At 43.1% G+C, this 21,650-nt stretch overlaps 1 protein-coding gene across 10 annotated transcripts in view; it reads left to right on the top strand.

Moving 5' to 3' along the window:
• The window catches only part of SYNE2 (spectrin repeat containing nuclear envelope protein 2), a 261,703-nt gene that overhangs the window by 151,262 nt on the left and 88,791 nt on the right, over positions 1-21,650 (top strand). For 8 of the 10 annotated variants that reach the window (XM_075129940.1, XM_075129947.1, XM_075129944.1 and 5 more), the window contains 8 exons: positions 5,279-5,512; positions 8,170-8,352; positions 9,554-9,673; positions 11,311-11,423; positions 13,302-13,437; positions 14,569-14,700; positions 16,259-16,411; positions 16,670-16,879. In XM_075129940.1, the coding sequence (XP_074986041.1) occupies positions 5,279-5,512; positions 8,170-8,352; positions 9,554-9,673; positions 11,311-11,423; positions 13,302-13,437; positions 14,569-14,700; positions 16,259-16,411; positions 16,670-16,879 (1,281 nt within the window). The remainder of the gene's footprint in view (positions 1-5,278; positions 5,513-8,169; positions 8,353-9,553; positions 9,674-11,310; positions 11,424-13,301; positions 13,438-14,568; positions 14,701-16,258; positions 16,412-16,669; positions 16,880-21,650) is intronic. The other 2 variants (XM_075129941.1, XM_075129946.1) reach the window with 2 other exon arrangements.

Raw genomic sequence — 21,650 nt, 5'->3', positions numbered from 1 at the left:
TGAGTAATAATTCATTTAAACTAAAATACATAAATGTATTTCCTGCACCCCTCAGAAGCAGTGCAAAGGATTGGGGGAATCAGGGTAATGGAGGAGCTGAGGGAGAGGGAAGTAACTGCTGAGCAGGAGCCTGGGCGTGAACCTGGAAGATTGTTGGGTGTGGGAAATATGGAACCGTTTTTTTGGGGGGGAGGGGGGGAAGAGATTGTTAGAGAGTTGGGGAGCCTCCCCCATGCAGACCCTGGCTCTCCCATTCAGTCAGGCACATTTACCGCTCTCCCCATGTGTACCTGCAGCCCCACTCAGCCATTCCCCCAATCCCATGTGTCCCTGAACCCTCGGCCACCCCCACTCTCCATCCCCATGTGGCCTTGCACCCACACTCCCATTCAACCCCCACTCCAGTCTGTCCACTCACTGGCCCTTCTGAATCCCAGTCTGTGACCCCCCCCCAGCAACCCTGTGTGCCGCACTCTGTTTGTCTCCCCCCACCTCCTTTCCCGTGCCTCCTTTCCTGGCCCCTTGGGCAGGGCACTGTTAGGAACGCAGCCTCTCCCCATCCTTCTCCGGGCTGGCTGGCTGCCCTCTGTTCGGGCACCACAGCAGCCCCTAGTGAGTGAAGGTGTAATTGCAGCACCTCTCCGGCAGAATGTATTTTCTGTGGAGGAAAAAAAATTTTTGCAGGGGACGTGAATTCTGTAGGTGTGCAGTATTCTCCCAGAAGTAGTAGGTCTGGAGAAAAGATTAGTAATCCAGGAGCCTGAGTCACTGTAGGTTGAAGGGGAGATGGATTAGATTGAGTTTCCCGCATGTCACCACTTGTTCTGTACTGGCTAGAAAGCATCAGCTAATGAACATTTACAATGTTAAAAATGAAAAACCAATTGCACAATACTTTTCATGACTGGTTTTTTATTGATACTATGGGAAATGGGATTCGATGGTGATATATTTATGACCATTCCATGTGACACGACCTAGGTGTCCATTTTCTCTGTTTTCTTATTATCTGGAAGAATTTTCTATTTCTGATGCACCATAAATACTTTGAACATAAAAAGAGTTCCTTTTTGTATAGGAAACACCCAAGTATTGTAGGAAGAGAGATGCAGCCTCAGATTTAGTGTAAGGTCAGTCCTAGAAAGGAAACCATACATAATATTTCCAGGATGATTATTGAGATCTTATGTGCCCATATGTTGTACTGGCATCTCTATGAGCTTTCACCATTTTCCCCTGCCCCTTTCTTCTCCATATCAAAGCCAGTGGAACAAAAACTCAGAAGAACTGTTGCCTGTGACAGCCAGGCAGTTGCTTCCCCTCTAGCTATCAGTAGAGGAAGCACTATGGGATCTAGAGCCACCACTGCTGCCAAAGTCCCTTACTGCTCCTGTAAATTTTCCATTGGAGAGGTCTTCCTTACTTGAATTGTACTGAATAGTTATTGTGATTCGATCCCAGTTCCCCCCCCCCCCACATATTATGTTATACATAGTGATTTAAACTAATTTCTTTCTAAGATCATAAATTTACTGGATGGAGACAGAAGGAAATGTATTTCTGTAAACACTAAATCAGTTTGCTTTCTCTTGAGGAATACTTTTAGTCAGATAGACCAGGATTTTGATAATTGAAATACTGTATGTGTTCTGACAGGTGGCTAATTGAGTTCAGTGTGCAGTTGACCAATGTGCATTTATTTTGGTGCTGCGACAAGCCCACCAGGGAAGACATTTGGAGCTACTGTAGAAAAATATTAAATACCTTGGAATTCAGTCTAAGTTAAAGGAAGTGAAGCTGTTCTAATGCATGCTGCTGGCTGGGTCTCTTGGTAACATACAAATACACTACTGCTTAACCCATCTCGAACAATATATTTGCTTTTAAGGAAGACCAGTAGAGCATAATGATTGACAGCAGAGCTTAACATGTATATAGAGATTTAGGAAGTGGGTTTATTTGTGTTCTGTACTTAGGGATTGTCTATACACAACAATTAAGCCACTTTAGCTATACTGGTATAATTCAAGTGTTATATCACCACCACCACTCCACCTTTTAGCTGGAAAGTTTCAGCTAAATTGAAAGGTTTGTGGGAATGTGTTGATTTCAACACCATTTTGATAGGAGAAAATCAGTGCAACTAATTTTGACATTCTCATTTTGTTTAGAATTTATTGTTTCAATTTTGTTTTGACTTTTATATTTAATTTTACTATGATATTTATGTATTACTTTATATATTTAACATTATTGTTTTGACACTATCAAAATGAAACATTTCACTGTCTGAATTGAAATGTTTTTGGAATTTCTATTCCATGGTAAATTTTTAAATTTTGTTCTGATTCAGAGTGTAAACAAATTTGAAAATGTCAATGTTTCCCACTGGATAGAAATCCCATTTTCCAACAAGTACAGTTTTAAGACCTGTATTAAAAGATACATTAAAAAAAATCCTAGTCTAAAAACCAAAAAGAAATGAATCTATTCTATGATTCTATGAATCTTCTTTCACCCCTCCATGTGTATTTGAGTGAGTGAACTCATAACAACAAATATATCTAGACCGAAAGCTGAAAATCCCAGCTGACACTTCCTAATACCACTCCCACACGTGTGTAGGCACGCGCACACACGCAAGCACACTTGCACACGTATATATTTAATCAGTTCCTGGATGTGTAGTGTTAAATTAGGATTTCTTTGCTTTTATGTGTTTAATTCATAATGGCCATGTTCCAGACCACTTAAGAGACAAGCAACAAAAGTGATGTTTACTTATTTAATGAAGTAACACAGTGTAATATTTAAAACAATGTACTTTTCCTGTCTTGTCATCCACCAACTCACATCTCAAAAGCCAGTGAATACCATACTATTGCTGTTGGTGTGTCTGACCAAACAGTTATCGTTCCACTACCACAGGGGTTGGCAACCTTTCAGAAGGGGTGTGCCGAGTCTTCATTTATTCACTTTAATTTAAGGTTTTGTGTGCCAGTAATACATTTTAACGTTTTTTAGAAGGTCTCTCTCTATAAGTCTATATATTATATAACTAAACTATTGTCGTAGGCAAAGTAAACAACGTTTTCAAAATGTTTAAGAAGCTTCATTTAAAATTAAATTAAAATGCTGATCTTACACCGCCAGCCCGCTGCCAGCCTGGGGTTCCATTCACCTAGGCCAGCAGCAGGCTGAGCGGGGCCTGCGGCCAGGACCCCGGCTGGCAAGGGGCCTGCAGCCAGAACCCCAGACCGGCAGTGGGCTGACTGGGGTCAGTGGCCGGGACCCCAAACTGGCAGTGGACTGAGCGGCTCAGCCCGCTGCCGGTCTGGGGTTCCATCTGCTGGCTCCTGCCAGCCAGGGTCCCGGCTGCCGGCCCCGCTCAGCCCGCTGCCGGTTTGGAGTCCCGGCCCTGTCCACATAGAGTGGGTACCTACCTTCTCCCTGGTTCTAGCCGATTCTCTTCTTCTTTCTCTGCACTGAGCTGAGGGTAGGGGTGCACTGAGCACAGGTCTGGGGGTGAAGGAGCAGGCTGGGGGTTGGGGTGCAGGGTCTGGCCAGGAGCTAGAATGAGGGAGGGGACTCAGGGTTGGGGCAGGAGGTTTGGGTGTGGAGTGCTTACATGGGCAGCTCCCGTTTGGTGCGAGGGGTGAGGGTGGGAATGTGGGGGGTGCAAGAGTCAGGGAATGGGGTGTGGGGGTGTCTGGGTATGTGTGGGGGGTGCAGGGGTCAGGGCAGAGGGCTGGGGTGTGTGGCGGGGTGTACGGGTCAGGGCAGAGGGCTGGGTGTGTGTGGGGGTGCAGGGGTCAGGGCAGAGGCTGGGTATGTGCGGGGGGTGCAGAAGTCAGGGCAGGGGGCTGGGAATATGTGAGGAGGGTGCAGGACTCAGGGCATGGGGTGTAGGGGGCTGGGTATGTGGGGGGGTGCTGGAGTCAGGGCTGGGGTTGTGGGGGGGCTGGGTGTGAGGGGGGTGCTGGAGTCAGGACAGAAGGCGGGGGGGTGCAGGGGTCAGGGCAGAGGGCTGGGAGTGTGGGGGGGGCAGGGGGCTGGGGATGTGGGCTAGGCTCATGGGGGTGCTCCCAGCCACCTGCCTAGAGCAGCTCACGGCAGAGGGCTGGAGGAGATAAGCCCTGATTCCAACTCCCTTCCCCAACGCCGTGTCCCCACCTTGTCTCCGCCTCCTCCCCGAGCAGGGAGCAGCTCCGCTTCTCCCCCTCCCTGTCAAGGGCCATCAGCTGATCGGTGGCAGGGAGGGAGACGAGGAGGGGCAGGAACCCAGGGCTGGGAGAAGAGGCGGGGGAGGGGGAACTTGCCTGCCCTGCAGCAGCAGCCGACAGGACCAAGCTTCTTCACCCTGCCACCGCAGGGGGTGCGGAGAAGAGCGGGCCGGGGCGGGTAGGATTTTTAATGGTACGCTGCTGCCCGCCAGGGTCCCAGTCCAGCTCAGCCCGCTGCCAGCCTGGGTTCAGCAGCGGGCTGAGCGGGGCCGGCGGCTGGGACCTGGCAGGCAGCAGCGTGCCATTAAAAATCGGCTTGCGTGCTTGTCTTTGGCACACGTGCCATAGGTTGCCGACCCCTGCACTACCATATTAGGGACCTAATTGTCAGATGTATGTATGTATTTTTGCACACACTTGCCTTACGCACTCGATTCGCAAATGAAAATTAGAGATTTGCACATGCATGTCTATGCCTGTGTGTGCACAACCCCGACCTGCATATGCATTTTTGAAAATTTGCCTGCTTGTCCAAAACTTAAGAAAATTGTGTTTATCACGGAATGTTAAAGGCTGCTCCTAGGGTGAAGATAAATAAAAGAGAAATGTTATTCAAGGGTGGGTTTGAGTTAAGACTCTACAATGTTTTCTGTATAGCCTACATCCTAAATAAAGAATGCTTTTAAAGTTTATTTGGAACTGAACTCCTGAAAGTAGCACATAAGTATTTCCCAGCTGCATGCTCTGTGTGCCTTAGAATACAACACTTTGCATTGAACTCACAGAAAAATACCTATCCTCTGGGATAGCTAGTTAATGAACCATGAGTCATTGTTCTTCCTGTGTGCTCAGATATACCTGTGTAAATGCAAATTGGCTGCTTGGAAACCTTTTGCACCAGATCATATGATCATTCAGCGTAGTTGTTGGGGTTTTTCTTTCTGTTTTAACCTGGGAATAAGGTGACTGCCAGTGCAGGTTCATAGCTCTTGGTATACCAAAGTTAAACATTTTCCGCTGATAGATTTTCTGTGTTTGAATGTCCTTTGCTTCAGGGTGACACGCCTTCTTCTGACACAAACACTTGCCAGTGCTTTCAGAACAAACCAGGAGAATCAAAGGAAACAGTGGATAGCAATAGGCCTGAGCCTGAAAAGATCCTCCATGTCTGCCAGATACAGGTTGCTGAGCTGGAGCTGTGGCTAGACAAAACTAAAGTGTCCCTGGAGTCAGAAACTCAGAGCCCTGAAATGCAGCAGATGGTGGAACAGCAGCTTGCTGATTGCCAGGTAAGATTAAGTGGTCAAAGTTCACTGCTGCCAGCTAAACCAATCACCCTTCCCCCAATAGGTGTGTTTGCATAAAAGCTACAATTACTGCTTCAGCTCCTGTTCCTGCGTACTCTGCCGTACACTGTAGTGAAGAGGAACCACTTGGTTTTGATTTTAGCTGCTTTTTTCCAATTACCTTTTTTTAAACCATATTGTACACATTCAGTTTCCTTGTCTGTATATTTTAGTATCTGAGATCTTAGATAGGATTTACAGCATAACAAATTTGTGTTTTGTAAAGAAAGATTTACTGTAATTTACACAGATCATTTTGGTTTGCATAGTTTTATTAATTAATATGGAGATATACCTATCTCATAGAGCTGGAAGGGACCTTGAAAGGTCATCGAGTCCAGTCCCCTGACTTCACAGCAGGACCAAGTACCGTCCCTTATTTTTGCCCCAGATCCCTAAATGATCCCCTCAAGGATTGAGCTCACAACCCTGGGTTTAGGAGGCCAATGTTCAAACCACTGAGCTATCTCCACCCCAATGTGTATAATGTGTATAAAAAGTTCACCGGTTTAAATTCACTAAAAAAAGGCAGGTTGTTTTTTTTTTTTTAATGAGACAGTGACCTCAGTCACGATAAAAGCTTGTTTACTGAATAGGGAATTTGCTAACCATTTGACATTTCCATTTTATTCTAGTGTAGGCTTTTCAGGTAAAAGTGCTCTAAAATTTCTTCCTAAAATGTAAATTTTTGTTTTGCACTCTGGGGCCCAATCCTGCAGACTTAAGGGTGAGATTTACTCTTGCAGTAAGAATAGTCCAATTGAAGTCAATGTGAAGACAGTGTACATAAAATTATTCCCTTGCATAAGTCTTTGCAGGATTAGATGGAGCTAGAGTGACCAGATGTTCCGATTTATAAGATCAGTCCCGGTATTTGGGGCTTTGTGTTATATAGGTGCCTATTACCCCCTGCCTCCTGTCCCGTTTTTTCACGATTGCTATCTGGTCTTCCTAGATGGAACCTAGATGTTCAACACTGCAACTGGACAGGTTTATATTTGTGCATGCTACTGTAGCTACAGCTCATTCCTTTTCACAGAGATAGTGTGGATCTTTTCACTCTGTCACTATCTGCAGCAATGACAAGCTTTGGGGAACACAATGGCCTAATACAAAGATGCCCATTTTAAATCAATGAGAATGTTCTCAGCTAATTTATGTACTGGGCCTGATTCCACTACTACAAATGACTACAGGCCTATTCACTCAGGGTTCATACCAGGGCCTTATATAAACTAGGAAAACTAGTTTGACTCCACTATAAACCCTATTTAATACCAATATAGTCAGAGTTTAATATTTAGCTCAAATTTGACAGTTGGAACTCAAAAAGCAACATTTTTCCTGGTCTCAGCAAGGCCTCGTAGCACAAGGGGGAGTAGCACATAGCAGCTGCAAGCTCAGATATGCAGTCAAAGCAAATCAATCTTGATGACTGTGTCATTGTAACTATGCTCTTACTATCACTGTTGGAATGGAGAGCCTGCACCTATAGGTCAAAGGGTAAGAGGATTTGTGGACCATGATCTCCACAAGTATGGTTCTTTACCTAGCCGTGACATTTTGGACTTCTTCCATATAAACCCTGAAGTCAAAATTTGGCCCTAACGGTATCCTGTTCTGCTTCTGTAGATGGTTAAAAACTACATTTTGAAATGGCTTCCTTTTTAAAACATGCCTCTTTATATATTAGTTAATAAACAGATTTTGTATTTTTCTAAGTATTAGTCTCATAACATGAATTGAACTCCTGGAATATCTCTGGCTTTGCAAATGGATATAATTAAAAGTTTAAAAAAGAAAAGTAAAAAATGCTGTACTGTATTAATATAGCCAGAGCATTTTCCTTTCCTCACTCACTGACTGCCAAGTCACTTACAAGACTTATGGATCATGGTGGATAATCAGCTGAACACGAACTTCCACTGAGATGCTGTGGCCAGAAAGGCTAGTGGCAGTCCTTGGATGCATAAATGGGAATCTCGCATAGGAATAGGGAGGTTATATTACCTCTATTTTTACACTGGTATGGCTGCTACTGGAATACTGTGTCCAGTTCTGATGTCTACAATTAAAAAAGGAGGATGGAAAAATTAGAGAAGGTTTAGGGAAGAGCCACAAAATGATTAAAGGATTAAAAAACATGCCTGATAGAGAAGGACTCAAGGAGCTCAATCTATTTAGTTTGCCAAAGAGACTGTTAAGGGGTGACCTGATTACAGTCTGTCAGTACCTTTGTGGCGAACAAATATTTCATGATGGGCTGGGACCGAAGGGTTCAGAGGGTGGGAGGGGATAAGGGCTGGGGTAGGGGATTGGGGCGTGGGGGTGGGGGGTGAGGTCTCTGGCTGGGAGGGCGGGCTCTGGTGTGGGGCTGGGGATGAGGGGTTTGGAGTGCAGGAGGGTGCTTCGGGCTGGGACCGAGGGGTTCAGAGAGCAGGAGCAGGGCTGGAGCAGGGGGTTGAGGCGTGGGAGGGGGTCAGGGGTGCAGCATTTACCTCAAGCAGCTCCCGGAAGCAAACAGCTGAAGTGTGAACAGTGACTAGAGTATTAGGCAGTTGTGCTGGTAAAGATGAATAATTAACTGCTCTATTTCCTAGGTTATGTTATCAGAGATTGAACAAAAGGTTGCTTCTTTATTGGAAGATTGCAGAGATAGGCAGCAAGGAGATAGTGCAGGCCCTCAGAAAGAAGCAGAGGCCCTTTCCTTGAAGCTCAAGGATGTGAAGTGCAATTTGGAAAAAGTCCAGGTGATGCTTCAGGACAAATACAGTGAAGAACAGGTAAAAAGCCTGAATACTAGTCGAAGTCCTGTGAGTGAGACATTGTGCTGTAATAGGTGAGGGCTTCAGAGGACTAGTTATAAGAGACATTGTGAAATTAAGGGATGGATGCAAATGAATGTGCATGTCTGTCACTGTCATTTTAGTTCACAGTGCTGTATAATTATGCGCAGCTTGCTGCTTGTAATGGTTTTAGTGGTTCTCTGAATGATTTCGTTTTGCTTAAAGAGCACAGTGTCTGAGGTCAAGGTTTTATGAGCCAAAATGAGAGAGAATGAAAAAAATATTTTAAGATTTTTAAAAAAATGTTATGTATAATAGAGATCCTGGTGGTGAAAGGTTCCAAGAGGACAATTCCAAGACTGTAGCCCTCTCTTCAGAGAACAGGAATAGCAAGGGCAGTGACAATGCAAGCTTTCCCACACTGCCCCACCTGTGTCTTCCACTAGAGGATCTCCAACATCGATGAAGGAATAGGTTGTTCTCTGTGCCTATTCAGTACTCATCTGAGTATCTCTCTGAATATCTCTGCTTAGATTGACTCATTTATTGGCAGTCAGTTACAGCTGTGGGGCTAGTTCCCCACCCCATCTTTTTATGGTGGCTTCAAGAAAGTCTGCTAGGGGTGGGTGCATTGGCAAAGACAGCTGCAGGCTCACCTACCCTGGAACAGAGCTGTCTGAAAGGTGAGTAGTGGTAGCCAGGGAAGGGACTGGTGGTGCTAAACTCTCCTGTTGAATACCAACATTCCTCTACAAGTATCACCAGGCAGAAAATCTACACAACTTCCAGACCATATGAACCATGTGGAAATTGGAAGCTAGTTTTACATGCATAAATTGCACCTCACCATAGTTCATTCAGGCAAAAGTGTTAAGAGTTGGTGTCAATGAAACTTCCAAAACCGTACTTTCCTATAATTCTGCTACCAACAGTATGGGGAGGTGAACTAATGAAAGAAAGGACTTTACTGGAAGATGAGAATAAATTCAAGCTCTCCCCAGGTGAAACAGCACAAATATCTTTGCAGCAAGGCTAAACTAATAGCCTTGTCCCATCCTTCTGAGAGATCATTCCTGGTTCATCCCCAGTGTATTTTTCAGAGCCTGTCATGATAACATCTCTTCCCTAAATTACACACATATGTTTTGCCACTTTTTGACTTCTGAGAGCTTTCACAAAACACTGTCTCACTTTATAGCTCAACAACAGTGAAAGGATCCCTTCAGAACTTCTTCAGCCTGGCAGCTCCAAAGTATCCAACCTTGTTACCACTGATGTGCCACCTTTCAGCAGCCATAATGGTTTGCAGCAGCATCAGGTAATCCTGCTGCTCATCCCATAAATACAAAGAGCAGTTGTCTATTATCTGCTTTGTTCAGATATGCTTGACTCCGAGGGCTAGACCGTGACTTGGATTATACACCTCCACAGGGAGGGAGAGCTCTCCCTGCATTTCTGTGGGGGTTACCCTGCCTTGGGTCTGGGCACATGGGAGTAAGCAGGCACTGCCAGGAGTAGGGGAGTGGGGGCAGGGAATGGGCAGAGCCTTGGCTCCACCCCCAACACCCTGACCAGTGCAGCTGAGCTTGTGAGAGGGAGGTGATGTAGTTTGCTCCTGGTAAATGCTAGCAGCAAACTACTACCCCCCTGGAGCTGGGGGGCGGGAACAGTGAGTGTTACTTAACAGGCCTAAACTGATGTAAAAGAGTCATCACACAAAGCAGCACTGATTTAACTAAACCAATGCAGCTTTTGTGTGTGGACAAAGCCTTGAGGGGTGTGTCTGAGGTGCATACCTCCGAAGGGCACTCCTGGAGCGGGGCAGCTTACGCTGCACACCTTGATCATGGCTGTGCCTAGAGGCATGGGAAAAACTTGTCAAAAGTGTCTTGGGCACTTAGGAGCCTAACTCTAATCGAAAGTGAGTGGGACTTCGGTTTCTAAGGGCCGTATTTTCAAAATTATTTAGGTGTCTAAAGATGCATATAGGCATGTAGTGGGATTTTCTAAAGCACCTAAACACGTGATGAACCTGTTCAGGAACTTCTGAAAATACCACTAGGCACCTTTCTGCACCTTAAACACTTAAATATCTTTGAAAATCTGGCAATAAATACCTAAGTCACTTTTGAAAATGGGACTTGAGGCTCCAGTGTAATTGAGGTGCTTTTGAAAATTTTACCCACAATCTAGCCTATAGTGGCTTTTAAGGTTACTGTTAGCAGATTAAAAATATGAGCTCAAGTTCTCGGTTCTGTAAGTAACACTGTAGATTCTGCTGTTTGAAAATCAGCTTTTTCCTTTTTGTGCCTTCTCTCTTTGAAGATTACTCAAGTAAACAATCCAGACTGGAGACTGGAGTTGCTGAATTTCTAATTCAACTCCCTCTTCTAATTAAAAGACACACGGTTAAATCTAGTGGTTCATACTCAAGCAAAAGTCTCATTGAATTCAATGGGAGTTTTGCCAGAATAAGAATGGAAAGATATGGTCCATTATTTCACAGTATGCTCTGTTCTCCTGCCGTGATGTGATAGCCATCAGTGAAGGCAACTAGAGAGGTTGTGGAATCCCATTATTGAAGGTTTTTAAGAACAGGGTTCGACAAACACCTGTGAGGGATGGCCTACATATACTTAATCCCACTTTAGCATGGGGGGGCTGAACTAGAAGACCTTTTGAAATGTCTTCCAGCCCTACATTTCTGTGGTTTTATTATTAGCTTTTAGATCTCAACATAGGTTAAAAACAATTCCATAATGTTATATCATCTAAGAAAAGTTATGTATTTGATAAAGTTATGTGTAGTTCACATGTATATAATCAGTTGCTTTTTGTTTTGGTAGCTGTAATTATTTTTATTTATTTTTGTTAAATGAGCAACCAAGACCATCCTTTGAGAAGAACATGGTTTACACACTTTACTTTATCATTCATGTTATTCCTTATTTCCAGAATCTGCCGTTAAAACTGACTGAGCAAAATAATCTTGTCGACTTCATCAAATTTTATGTAGAAAAAATGCAGCCACACTTTGATGACAGCACTACTCAGAAGTTAGATTCAAGGTACAAAATAGAAAAATTAGTCACTGAGCATGTCTTCCAAACACCATATGGTCTGCAGGATTGCTGAGGCACAGGAGGTTCTCACACAGGGGTGTGTTGCCAAAAAAAAACAAAAAATTACAGAAGGAAAAAATCTGTCAAAAGCTGTGCAGTTTAGTGGAGATCCAATTCACACTGTAGTATCCCCTGAAATTGCTACATAACTCAAGTGTGTTTGTACAGTACCTACCAAGATAGGATCCGGGTCCATGACTAGGCCTCCTATATGCTATGGTAATATAATTAATAATTATTATTATTGTGTGTCATAAGCTATGGTAGGCATGACAACAAAACTTATATACAGAGGTAGATCAGGCACCTCTATTCTCCTTATTTCACAATACAAAAACAAGGGGACATTCAGTGACAGTAAAAAGCAGCAAATTTAAAACTAGTAGAAGGTAAGAAGTTTTCACACATAGTGTACAATTAGCCTGTGGTTATCACCGAGGCCAAGAGTATTCAAAATATTCAAAAAAGGACTGGACATTTATATGGATAATGAGAACATCCAGAGTTAGAATAGTAAGGATTTTAAAAAAGGGAGTTTGGGAAGTGATATAATCCCTCGTACGTCAGGGTATAAGCCAACTTCTAACTGAGTTGAGTTGGAAGAAACTTGCCCTACAGGCATGTTATTGATGCTTTACAATTAATTAATTCCAAATGTGTGTCAAAGTTTTACAATGTATGCACTTATCAACTATAGTTATGTATCCTGTTGCCTTAAGATACATCTACTTTTAGGCAGTGTGTAGAGTACAGACACTGCACACCCCGCTAGCATGGGTATAAATAGAAGCACAGAGAGTGAGGCACGCCTGACCCCCTAGGTATCTACCCTACACAGCTCTCTACCCACCCAAACAGTGCCTTCCTTGTCTACCCTGTTATTTTTAGCAGGGTAGTGTCCTGCTGCCTCCCCTGCCGGGGCCTTTCCCTGCTGCAGTGAAAGTCTCTGGCAGCAGGCAAAAGCTCAGGCAGAGGGGAAAGACTCATGTCAGAGCCCTCCCCACTGCCGGAGCCTTTCACTGCAGCATGTAGCTACACATGTCGTGCCTGTCCTGTACCTGCCACTGTAAGTGCAGACACAGCTTCAGCCTTCTGCTGTGCTGCATTTCATTCTGCCCCAACACTGTATGCTACATCATTCCCATGCTTTTAAATGTCTGTGGTGCTGCTTAGAAGATTATGCTGATGGTAATTACAAATAATACATCGCCTGACAGCCACTGAGTATAAATATGCACTGAAGGCTTTTCTCTATCATAATAGTATTGTTTAAAAACCCACTATCTTTTATTTCACCTCTTTAACACAACATTTGGTGATAAGCTAGTACTGAATGAAAGGGAAAGCTTGAAGGAAGATTATTCTTATTAGTTATTATTTCTGTTGTGCCAACTGTATGCTAAGTACTATACAGGCATGTGGAGGTACGGACCCTACCCCCAACGAGCTGACAGTTTAAGGCCCCTGTCCTGCAAGGATATGAGTAGAAGCTTAAATTTACATGCTGGAGTCATCTCACTGAATTCAAGAAATCATTGAAGGCAGTGGGAGTGTTCACAATGCATAAAGTTAAGCATGTATGTAAATCTTCACAGGATTATAGCCTAAGTGGATAACAAGCAAAACAAAAGTGGGAGGAAAGGGAGTGGCAAAAAAAAAATGTGATTAAGGGTGAGGCTAAATTCACACATTCTGTTGGTTTTACTGTGGGTATATGTGGGGAAGGAGGGTAGGTTAAGGGAGATAATTCTATACACACAGTTGTAACAGTCTATTGATATGCTAATCTTTCCTTGTTCTTATGATCATGTTCCCCGAACACAGCAGTAACGTACCTATTCCAAGGAGTGACTTTGCTGGTCCATTTTTAAAGGACCAGACTGGTGATAAGTGGCAATATTTACAACAAGAGCTGTTTTCTACGATGAAGTCTCCTCTGTGTCAGCTTGCTGACCCTCAGGTTCGTTTATGTTCCTTCCAAGACAAAATAATTATTACCTCTAATATGTGCTCCTTACTCAGATACGGCAAAGGCATAAATGAATACATTTCGCTTTCTGTATCGTCATATTGTCTCTCTTAACATCATTAAATAATTGAAAACAGTGTCATAGCTGTCCAATTGAAATCGTGATTTATAGTAGTCAGGGGTATCGTTACCAGGCATTTTTAGTATTACTGTTTCTCTCGCTCATCCTTGAAAGCCATTATGAGTAGTCATTAGTGCTTTCCTTTAAATTTTTGTTAGATGGTGTCACTGCAGTGGTGAGTGTAATAAGTAGCATAGAGGCCATCTAGATGAATTTTTGTATTACATGGTTAGGCCTGATGCTGTCTTTTTTTATTTCAGCTGGGATTTTTAAAGAAGCCTAGGGGAGTTAGGTGCCCAACTCCTAGCCTAGATAGAGATTAAAGCCCAGTTCTTGCAGATGCAAACATTGATCTCAGGGACAAATTCTGTCCTGACATTCACCATTGCGGGACTCGATTGTCCTCTATGAGGACGTACATGGTGTATGTCAAAGCCAAAGTTTGGGCTGTAGGGACTGAAGATTATTAGTATGACTTTGCAGGTTTTTACTGTGTGAGAACATGAATAACTTGTACTTTTGTTAGTTTTGTTCGTTGATATTAAAAAAAAATTAGTAACTACAAACAGGCTGATATTTTGTGTTCTCAGAAATGATTCCATTACATGGGACAATATCAGTTACTCAAGGAGGGTCATGAGTGGTGAAGGACTGGGACATGCAGTCCTCACTCAGGGAGAACTCAAACAGAAGTAAACAGGGGGGTTACCTTACTGAGGACTGCAGCCTGTAGTTTTGAAAGACTGAAACTCACAGGGCTATGTTTTCAGCCAGAGGCCGAAGTGGCACCTTTGCGTGCATATAAATAGGTTTTTGTGGATGCAACAGGTATGAAAACCTTTTTGCAGGTGAGCTTCCTTCCTGTTAGTGAAAATGTGACCCATAGGATCCAGATGGTGTTATTTTAATTTTTTGTTTTAAAAAGAATATTATGTAGCAGTATGGTTCCATTTTTAATCTGAATCATTAATCTAACTGTAATTTGCTTTTCCAAACGTTAGATTACAACAAAACTGAATATTCTGCCGAGAGGTGCTGTATGTAGCATTAGAACCCCAACTGTTGAGGAACTGAAAACCTACACCATGCTGCTTGGAGATCTAAGCCAAGAAGCAAATGTTGTGCAGACACAGGTACAAATCACGTGCTCTGTTATTCCAAAAATGACAAGTGTTAGGGGGCTTATCTCTTCACCCACTTACTTCCCTGGTCCTTCTCGCATGAACAGAGAGCAACAATACCCAAAGTCCAAAGGTGCAAACAATTCGATGTTTATTGGGGTGAACTTCCAGCAAGCATGATTCCAGTTTCCTTCCTTAGTGTCCTCCTTCCCAGCTCTGACACCACAGAGCCTTACACCTGTGTCCCTGTTCCCATTCCTGCCCTTAGCCAAACATGATTCCAACTTCCTTACTCCCATTCCCTGTTCCCATTTCCCCCTTTAGCAAAACATGATTCCAATTTTCTTACCCCCATTCCCTGTTCCCATTTCCCTCACCCGCATGCCCACCCTCACCCACCTACTTCCTGATTGACTGCAGACTATATAGTAAAACTTGAGTTCTGCTTTGCTATACCTTAACCAATCATTTTCCTGAAATTTAACTAACCAATCCTAATGTATTGTAACATGATTATGTACCCAATTATATCCCACCATCTTAATTAGTTTACACCCAGCAAAATTAATTATACAGCAGACAGAAACAATCACAGAACCAGACAGAGATTATAGAGACAAACAACAGCAAAGTGAGAACTATAATGACAAAACAATACAGAAGTGAGGATTCCACATCCCAGCTATTGATAAGTGAGTTCTTGCCAGATGGGATGCTATCAAACTAAGTTTCCTTTTACATTTTCTAGGCACTTCCCTTTCTCTGGAGGTGATAGGCACTATCAGGACAGGATTGTATTCCTAACAGCCGAATAGCACCTTATTTCAATGTGACTAGTTTGGAATGTGAGGATGTGACCGTTCGCTTCCCAGCTTATGTCTGCCTCTGCTGCTTAGCCAAAGGCCTTAGCCTAAGCACAGGGCCACAAACTGTCACAGTAAGAGAAGGCCCTTACACCGGCAGACAGTGATTTTGATTCTTTCTTTTGTACCTCTATAACTAGCCAAGTGATAAGAATACACCTAAATTCTTAGAGTATAGGCCTTTACAGACAGGCCTGAATATCTATATCCTAACAACAAGGACTTCTAGAAAGCTAGACATAGCTTTAGCACAATGAAGCACAGCTAGTCAGTAACCATGTTCCCCAAAACTGAGTGTATTATAGAGGCGGGCTTTGGTCAGGTTCTTAATGCACTGCGGAATCAGGTCTGGATTTTGAGAAGCAGCTTCTCATTTTTCAACCCCAACATTAGCTATTGCCCTGATGCAAACATTTGCTGGCACAAGTGATGTAATTTGCACATCAAAATTGCAACAGTAGATAACGGGTCATGTTACTGACTTCGGTTGAGTCTGCAATATTGCATGGGTACAAAATAGAAGGTTAGGGTGAGGACTGTTTCCAAATTAGCCATTCAGTATTTTACTACCTCTGTTTATTACTAATAGCATGAGTTGGATAATATTTCACTGTTTTACACACATTTCTTTAGTCAGTGTTCTTGCTCAGTATCATCTCTGACTTGGTTGGAAGCTCTGAAAAATGCTATAACTTGTCTTCATCCAGGAAAATGGGGCCGGGGAAGCGTCCTTAAATTTGGACAGAAAGCTCTTTGAGCTGCTTTTGGCGATCAGTCAGTGTTTGAACAACATGGAAGAGATGTTAAACACCTGCGTGCTCTCCAGTGAAGAGGCTGCTGTGCAGCAGGGACTGTGTGAGGTAAGCGCACCAAAGCATAGATGGATGGGCGTCAATGGGTTCCTGTTACAGTGAAATAGGTAGGTCTCCTCTCTCACTTACACTGGTGTAAATCAGGAGTAACTCCACAAAGTCAGTGGATTTACACGGAGAAGGCGAATCAGGCCCATTATATTTGAGTAAAAGTAGCGACCTGAGTCCTGCTGGTGTTTTTAAAAGTTGAATCTTCCTCTAACAAGGACCATTTTCACTAGCCTTCTCTTTTTTTCAATCCTTTAGACTCTCTCTCTAGAGCTGCAAAAACTTCACACAGATATCAGAGATAAAAAGGATGATCTTTTAAAGTCTATTACTTGTGCCGATGGAAGTACTGATGTATTCTTCGAGTGCTTTAACAACTTGCAAGCCCGGCTGGAACTAACTCAAACTGCTGCTGCTTCTAGAAGCAAATCAATGAAAGCTGGGCTGGATCACAGTAGTAATTATCAGGTACTGTACTGCTGAATGCATGTCTTGTTTCACAGTATCTATTAGACGTGTTAGTGTTAATGCATTTTGGATTATAAACGAGCAGTATACAATGGACATTAAAAAAAAAAAACACCAGAAAAAGCTTTTTCTAGCTTATTGCTGATTTCAGATACATCTAGGAGTAAATCCTGTCATGTCCCTACTCCCCACAGTGATAGTTGCATTGGGCTCTGATCACAGTAGACATGTGTACGCAGAACGAGGAGGGAAGCAACCTGGGACCTCATGCAGGGGGTTGTCACTCCTCTGCAGAGACACTTGTTGCACACTAACATGCAGTAGGCTATGCATATAGGAGGGGACTGGAGGCTTGCTTCTGTCAGCTGAGGGTGCAGGAGCAGTGGGAGTTATTGCAGTTCTGAAGGCAGCATTAGCCACTGCGGACTGTCTTATGGGGAGGATTCCTTCTCCCCGGCTCTCCACAGATCAGTCTACACTGGCACCAGGGCACTATGGGCTATGCACTGGAGACAGATTTAGCTCGTAATGCTCACTGTATTTTGTTGGTGTTTTTCTTGCTATACTTGACATGTGCCACAGTACTGGGTGTCATAATATTACAGTCTTTATTCTTCTGTGAAAGAGGAGAAAGAGTGATGTGAAATGTTCTGAAAGTACCCAAGACAAGTAGACAAAAGCAATTATTCTGGGTAATATCCAAGATCCTATAGAATGTTAACCCCAACAGGCTGTGTTTCCTTAGGAACAGTATTGTGATTTTTGTTATGAAATATATGGCCCTCATCTGTCCTTACTCAGGCAGACTCCTACTGAAGTGAGCAAAAGCAAAGGAGAGGCCTCAGGATTTGGCTTACTATGTTCAAACAAAGCTCCTGAGCCCCCACTGTTTGAGTATAAATGTAGATACTTCAGTGCTAAATTTCCCTTGCTACGGGGAATATTTGATCTTCTATCAAAATACAAGGGGAACCAATCCTGCAGTCCATGCTCAGGCAAGCCTATCATTGATCTCAACAGGGCTGCTGTACAGGGCTCATTTTCTTCAGAGCAGGTGATTTTATACCTCCTTTTATATTTCATAGATTTTTAAGACCAAGAGGAACCATTAGGATCCTCTGATCTGACCTCCTGCATAAGAAGAACAGTAAGAGGCCAAAAGAAAAGGAGTACTTGTGGCACCTTAGAGACTAACCAATTTATTTGAGCATAAGCTTTCGTGAGCTACAGCTCACTTCATCAGGTGCATGAGGCCAATATGGCTTCATCAGGAGCTCTTTAATGACGTGAAAATCAAAAAGGAATCCTACAACAAGTGGAAACATGGACAAATTGCTAAGGAGGAGTAGAAAAGAAGAGTGCAAGCATGTGGGAATGCAATGAGAGAGACTGAGGCACAAAATGAGTTACACATACCAAGGGACATAAAAGGCAATAAGAAGAGGTTCTATAAGTACATTAGGAGCAAGAGAAAGATAAAAGAAAGTGTAGTTGTGATACTTAGTGGGGAAGGAGAGCTTATAATGGGGATAACACCAACAAAGATGTGGTGTTTAATGTCTATTTTGCTTCAGTCTTCATTAAAAAGATTAATTGTGAACAGGTGCTTCACACAGTTAATATTAACAACAAAGGGGGAAGGAACACAATCTGGATAGGGAAAGAACAGGTTAAAGAATATTTAGATTAGTTAGATGTATTCAAGTTGGCAGGTCCTGACAAAATTCACCCAGGATTACTTAAGAAACTAGCTGAAGCAATCTCGGAACTGTTAGCTATTATCTTCAAGAACTCAATATGACTCTCTCCTTAGGGCAGCTCAGAACCGAAAGCCACTGTGTTACCCCTCTACCTAAGCAAGAGTGAGCTTTGCTGGAGATTAGACTATGTGTCAGCTCCCTACCACGCTAGTTTGTCCAATTCACCAGCAAACTCCTCAATACTGCCAGTCGTAATTTTGCCTTGCAGGTAATGATCAGTGAACCCCAGTTCCCAAGTAGTTCTCTGTAGTGTCCAGTCCCTCTCACTGGACACTCACAGAAATTATTAAGTTCTCTGCCTGCAAAGAGACAGTGTACGCACCAGCCTGTTAGGTTATCTGAGCACTCACTCTATACTTCAATATAACGACACTGAGATGGTTTATAGTAAAACTAAAAAGAAATTTATTAATAAAGAACAAAAAAGAGAAAAACAGACAGATAAGGTTACAAACAAAGCAAAACATGCTTTCTAGTGACTAAAACTTAATTTTAGGAAGTTGCAGTCTTTGCCTAGTCAGTTTTTTCACTTACATCAGGTTATCAGCATTTCCAGCACTCCAGGCCAGAGGATCCAATCTCCATAGTCAGAGGGTGCTGTTCCCTTTGTTCTCCTCTTCATATAATCCAGTAAACCTCTGAAATGTATTTTTGCAAAGTAAACCCAGACCCTGTTAGGGTGTAGAAGCTATACTGTCTTCCTCATCCTCTGGTCAATTTGCTTTTTTGATTGGCTTAATCGCTTTGTTTACCTTAGATGTAAATGTACTTCCATTGTATCTGGCCTCACTTTGCTAAATTTTGCTCAGTTTAGCTCAATTTACATTGGAGATACAGGCAAACAGGTGAAAAAACATTCCTTTGTCAATGACAAGCTTGTTTATCCTCTCTACTCAAATTGTGTGGTCCGAACATAGTTTAGTAACATATTTCCAGCACACGTACATAATTCTTTACACACTAAGTGGACATAAATCATGCAATAATATTAATGACCAGCAAGTCACCTGTTTTTATATGATATCTTACAGGACACTGCTTGGCTATATATTCTGACAACAGTGTATTGGGTGTGCCCTTTGCCAGTTGGCATACAGAGGGCCTTTGGGGCATACTCATGGAGGATGGGTGAGGTCCCAGAGGACTGGAGAAGGGCAAACACTACCTATCTTTAAAAAAGGGGAACTAAGAAGACTTGGGGAATTAAAGACCAAACAGCCTAACTTTGATACCTGGAAAGATACTGGAACAAATTATTAAACAATCAATTTGTAAGGATCTAGATGATAATAGGGTCATAAGTGATACCCACCATGGATTTGTGAAGAACAAATCATGCCAAACCAACCTGATTCCCTCCTCTGACAGGGCTGTGGATTGGGGGAAGCAGTAGACATGATATATCTTGATTTTAGTAAGGCTTTTGACACAGCCCCAAAGGATATTCTCATAAGCAAACTAGGGAATTGTGGTCTAAATGAAATTACTATAAGATGGGAACAAAACTGGTTGCAAGACTATACTCAAAGAGTAGTTATCAATTATTCTCTGTCTAACTGGCAGGCTATGTCTAGTGGGGTCCCATGAATAATAGAATTATAGAATATCAGGGTTGGAAGGGAACTCAGGAGGTCATCTAGTCCAACCCCCTGCTCAAAGCAGGACCAATCCCCAACAAAATCATCCTAGCCAGGGCTTTGTCAAGCCTGACCTTAAGAATATCTAAGGAAGGAGATTCCACCACCTCCCTAGGTAACACATTCCAGTCTTTCACCACCCTCCTAGTGAAAAAGGTTTTCCTGATATCCAACCTAAACCTCCCCCACTGTAACTTGAGACCATTACTCCTTGTTCTGTCATCTGCTACCACTGAGAACAGTCTAGATCCATCCTCTTTGGAACAAGAAAAGGAGTACTTGTGGCACCTTAGAGACTAACCAATTTATTTGAGCATGAGCTTTCGTGAGCTACAGCTCACTTCATTGGATGCATACTGTGGAAACTGTAGAAGACATTATATACACAGAGACCATGAAACAATACCTCCTCCCACCCCACTCTCCTGCTGGTAATAGCTTATCTAAAGTGATAATCAAGTTGGGCCATTTCCAGCACAAATCCAGGTTTTCTCACCCTCCGCCCCCCCACCCCCCCCCACACACAAACTCACTCTCCTGCTGGTAATAGCCCATCCAAAGTGACCACTCTCTTTGAAATCTCTTTAAAATCTCTTTTAAAGAGAGTGGTCACTTTGGATGGGCTATTACCAGCAGGAGAGTGAGTTTGTGTGTGGGGAGGGGTGGGGGGGCGGAGGGTGAGAAAACCTGGATTTGTGCTGGAAATGGCCCAACTTGATTATCACTTTAGATAAGCTATTACCAGCAGGAGAGTGGGGTGGGAGGAGGTATTGTTTCATGGTCTCTGTGTATATAATGTCTTCTGCAGTTTCCACAGTATGCATCCGATGAAGTGAGCTGTAGCTCACGAAAGCTCATGCTCAAATAAATTGGTTAGTCTCTAAGGTGCCACAAGTACTCCTTTTCTTTTTGCGAATACAGACTAACACGGCTGTTACTCTGAAACCTCTTTGGAACCTCCTTTCAGGTAGTTGAAAGCAGCTATCAGATCCCCCCCTCATTCTTCTCTTCCGCAGACTAAACAATCCCAGTTCCCTCAGCCTCTCCTCATAAGTCATGTGTTCCAGTCCCCTAATCATTTTTGTTGCCCTCTGCTGGACGTTTTCCAATTTTTCGACATCCTTCTTGTAGTGTGGGGCCCAAAACTGGACACAGTACTCCAGATGAGGCCTCACCAATGTTGAATAGAGGGGAATGATCACGTCCCTCGATCTACTGGCAATGCCCCTACATATACATCCCAAAATACCATTGGCCTTCTTGGCAACAAGGGCACACTGTTGACTCATATCCAGCTTCTCATCCACTGTAACCCCTAGGTCCTTTTCTGCAGAAGGTCTGCCTTGGGTCTGGTACAATTCAATATTTTCATTA

Source organism: Caretta caretta, chromosome 6 (assembly GCF_965140235.1).
Source record: "Caretta caretta isolate rCarCar2 chromosome 6, rCarCar1.hap1, whole genome shotgun sequence".
Classification (NCBI taxonomy): Eukaryota; Metazoa; Chordata; order Testudines; family Cheloniidae; genus Caretta; species Caretta caretta.
This window is presented reverse-complemented; position numbering and strand designations above follow the sequence as displayed.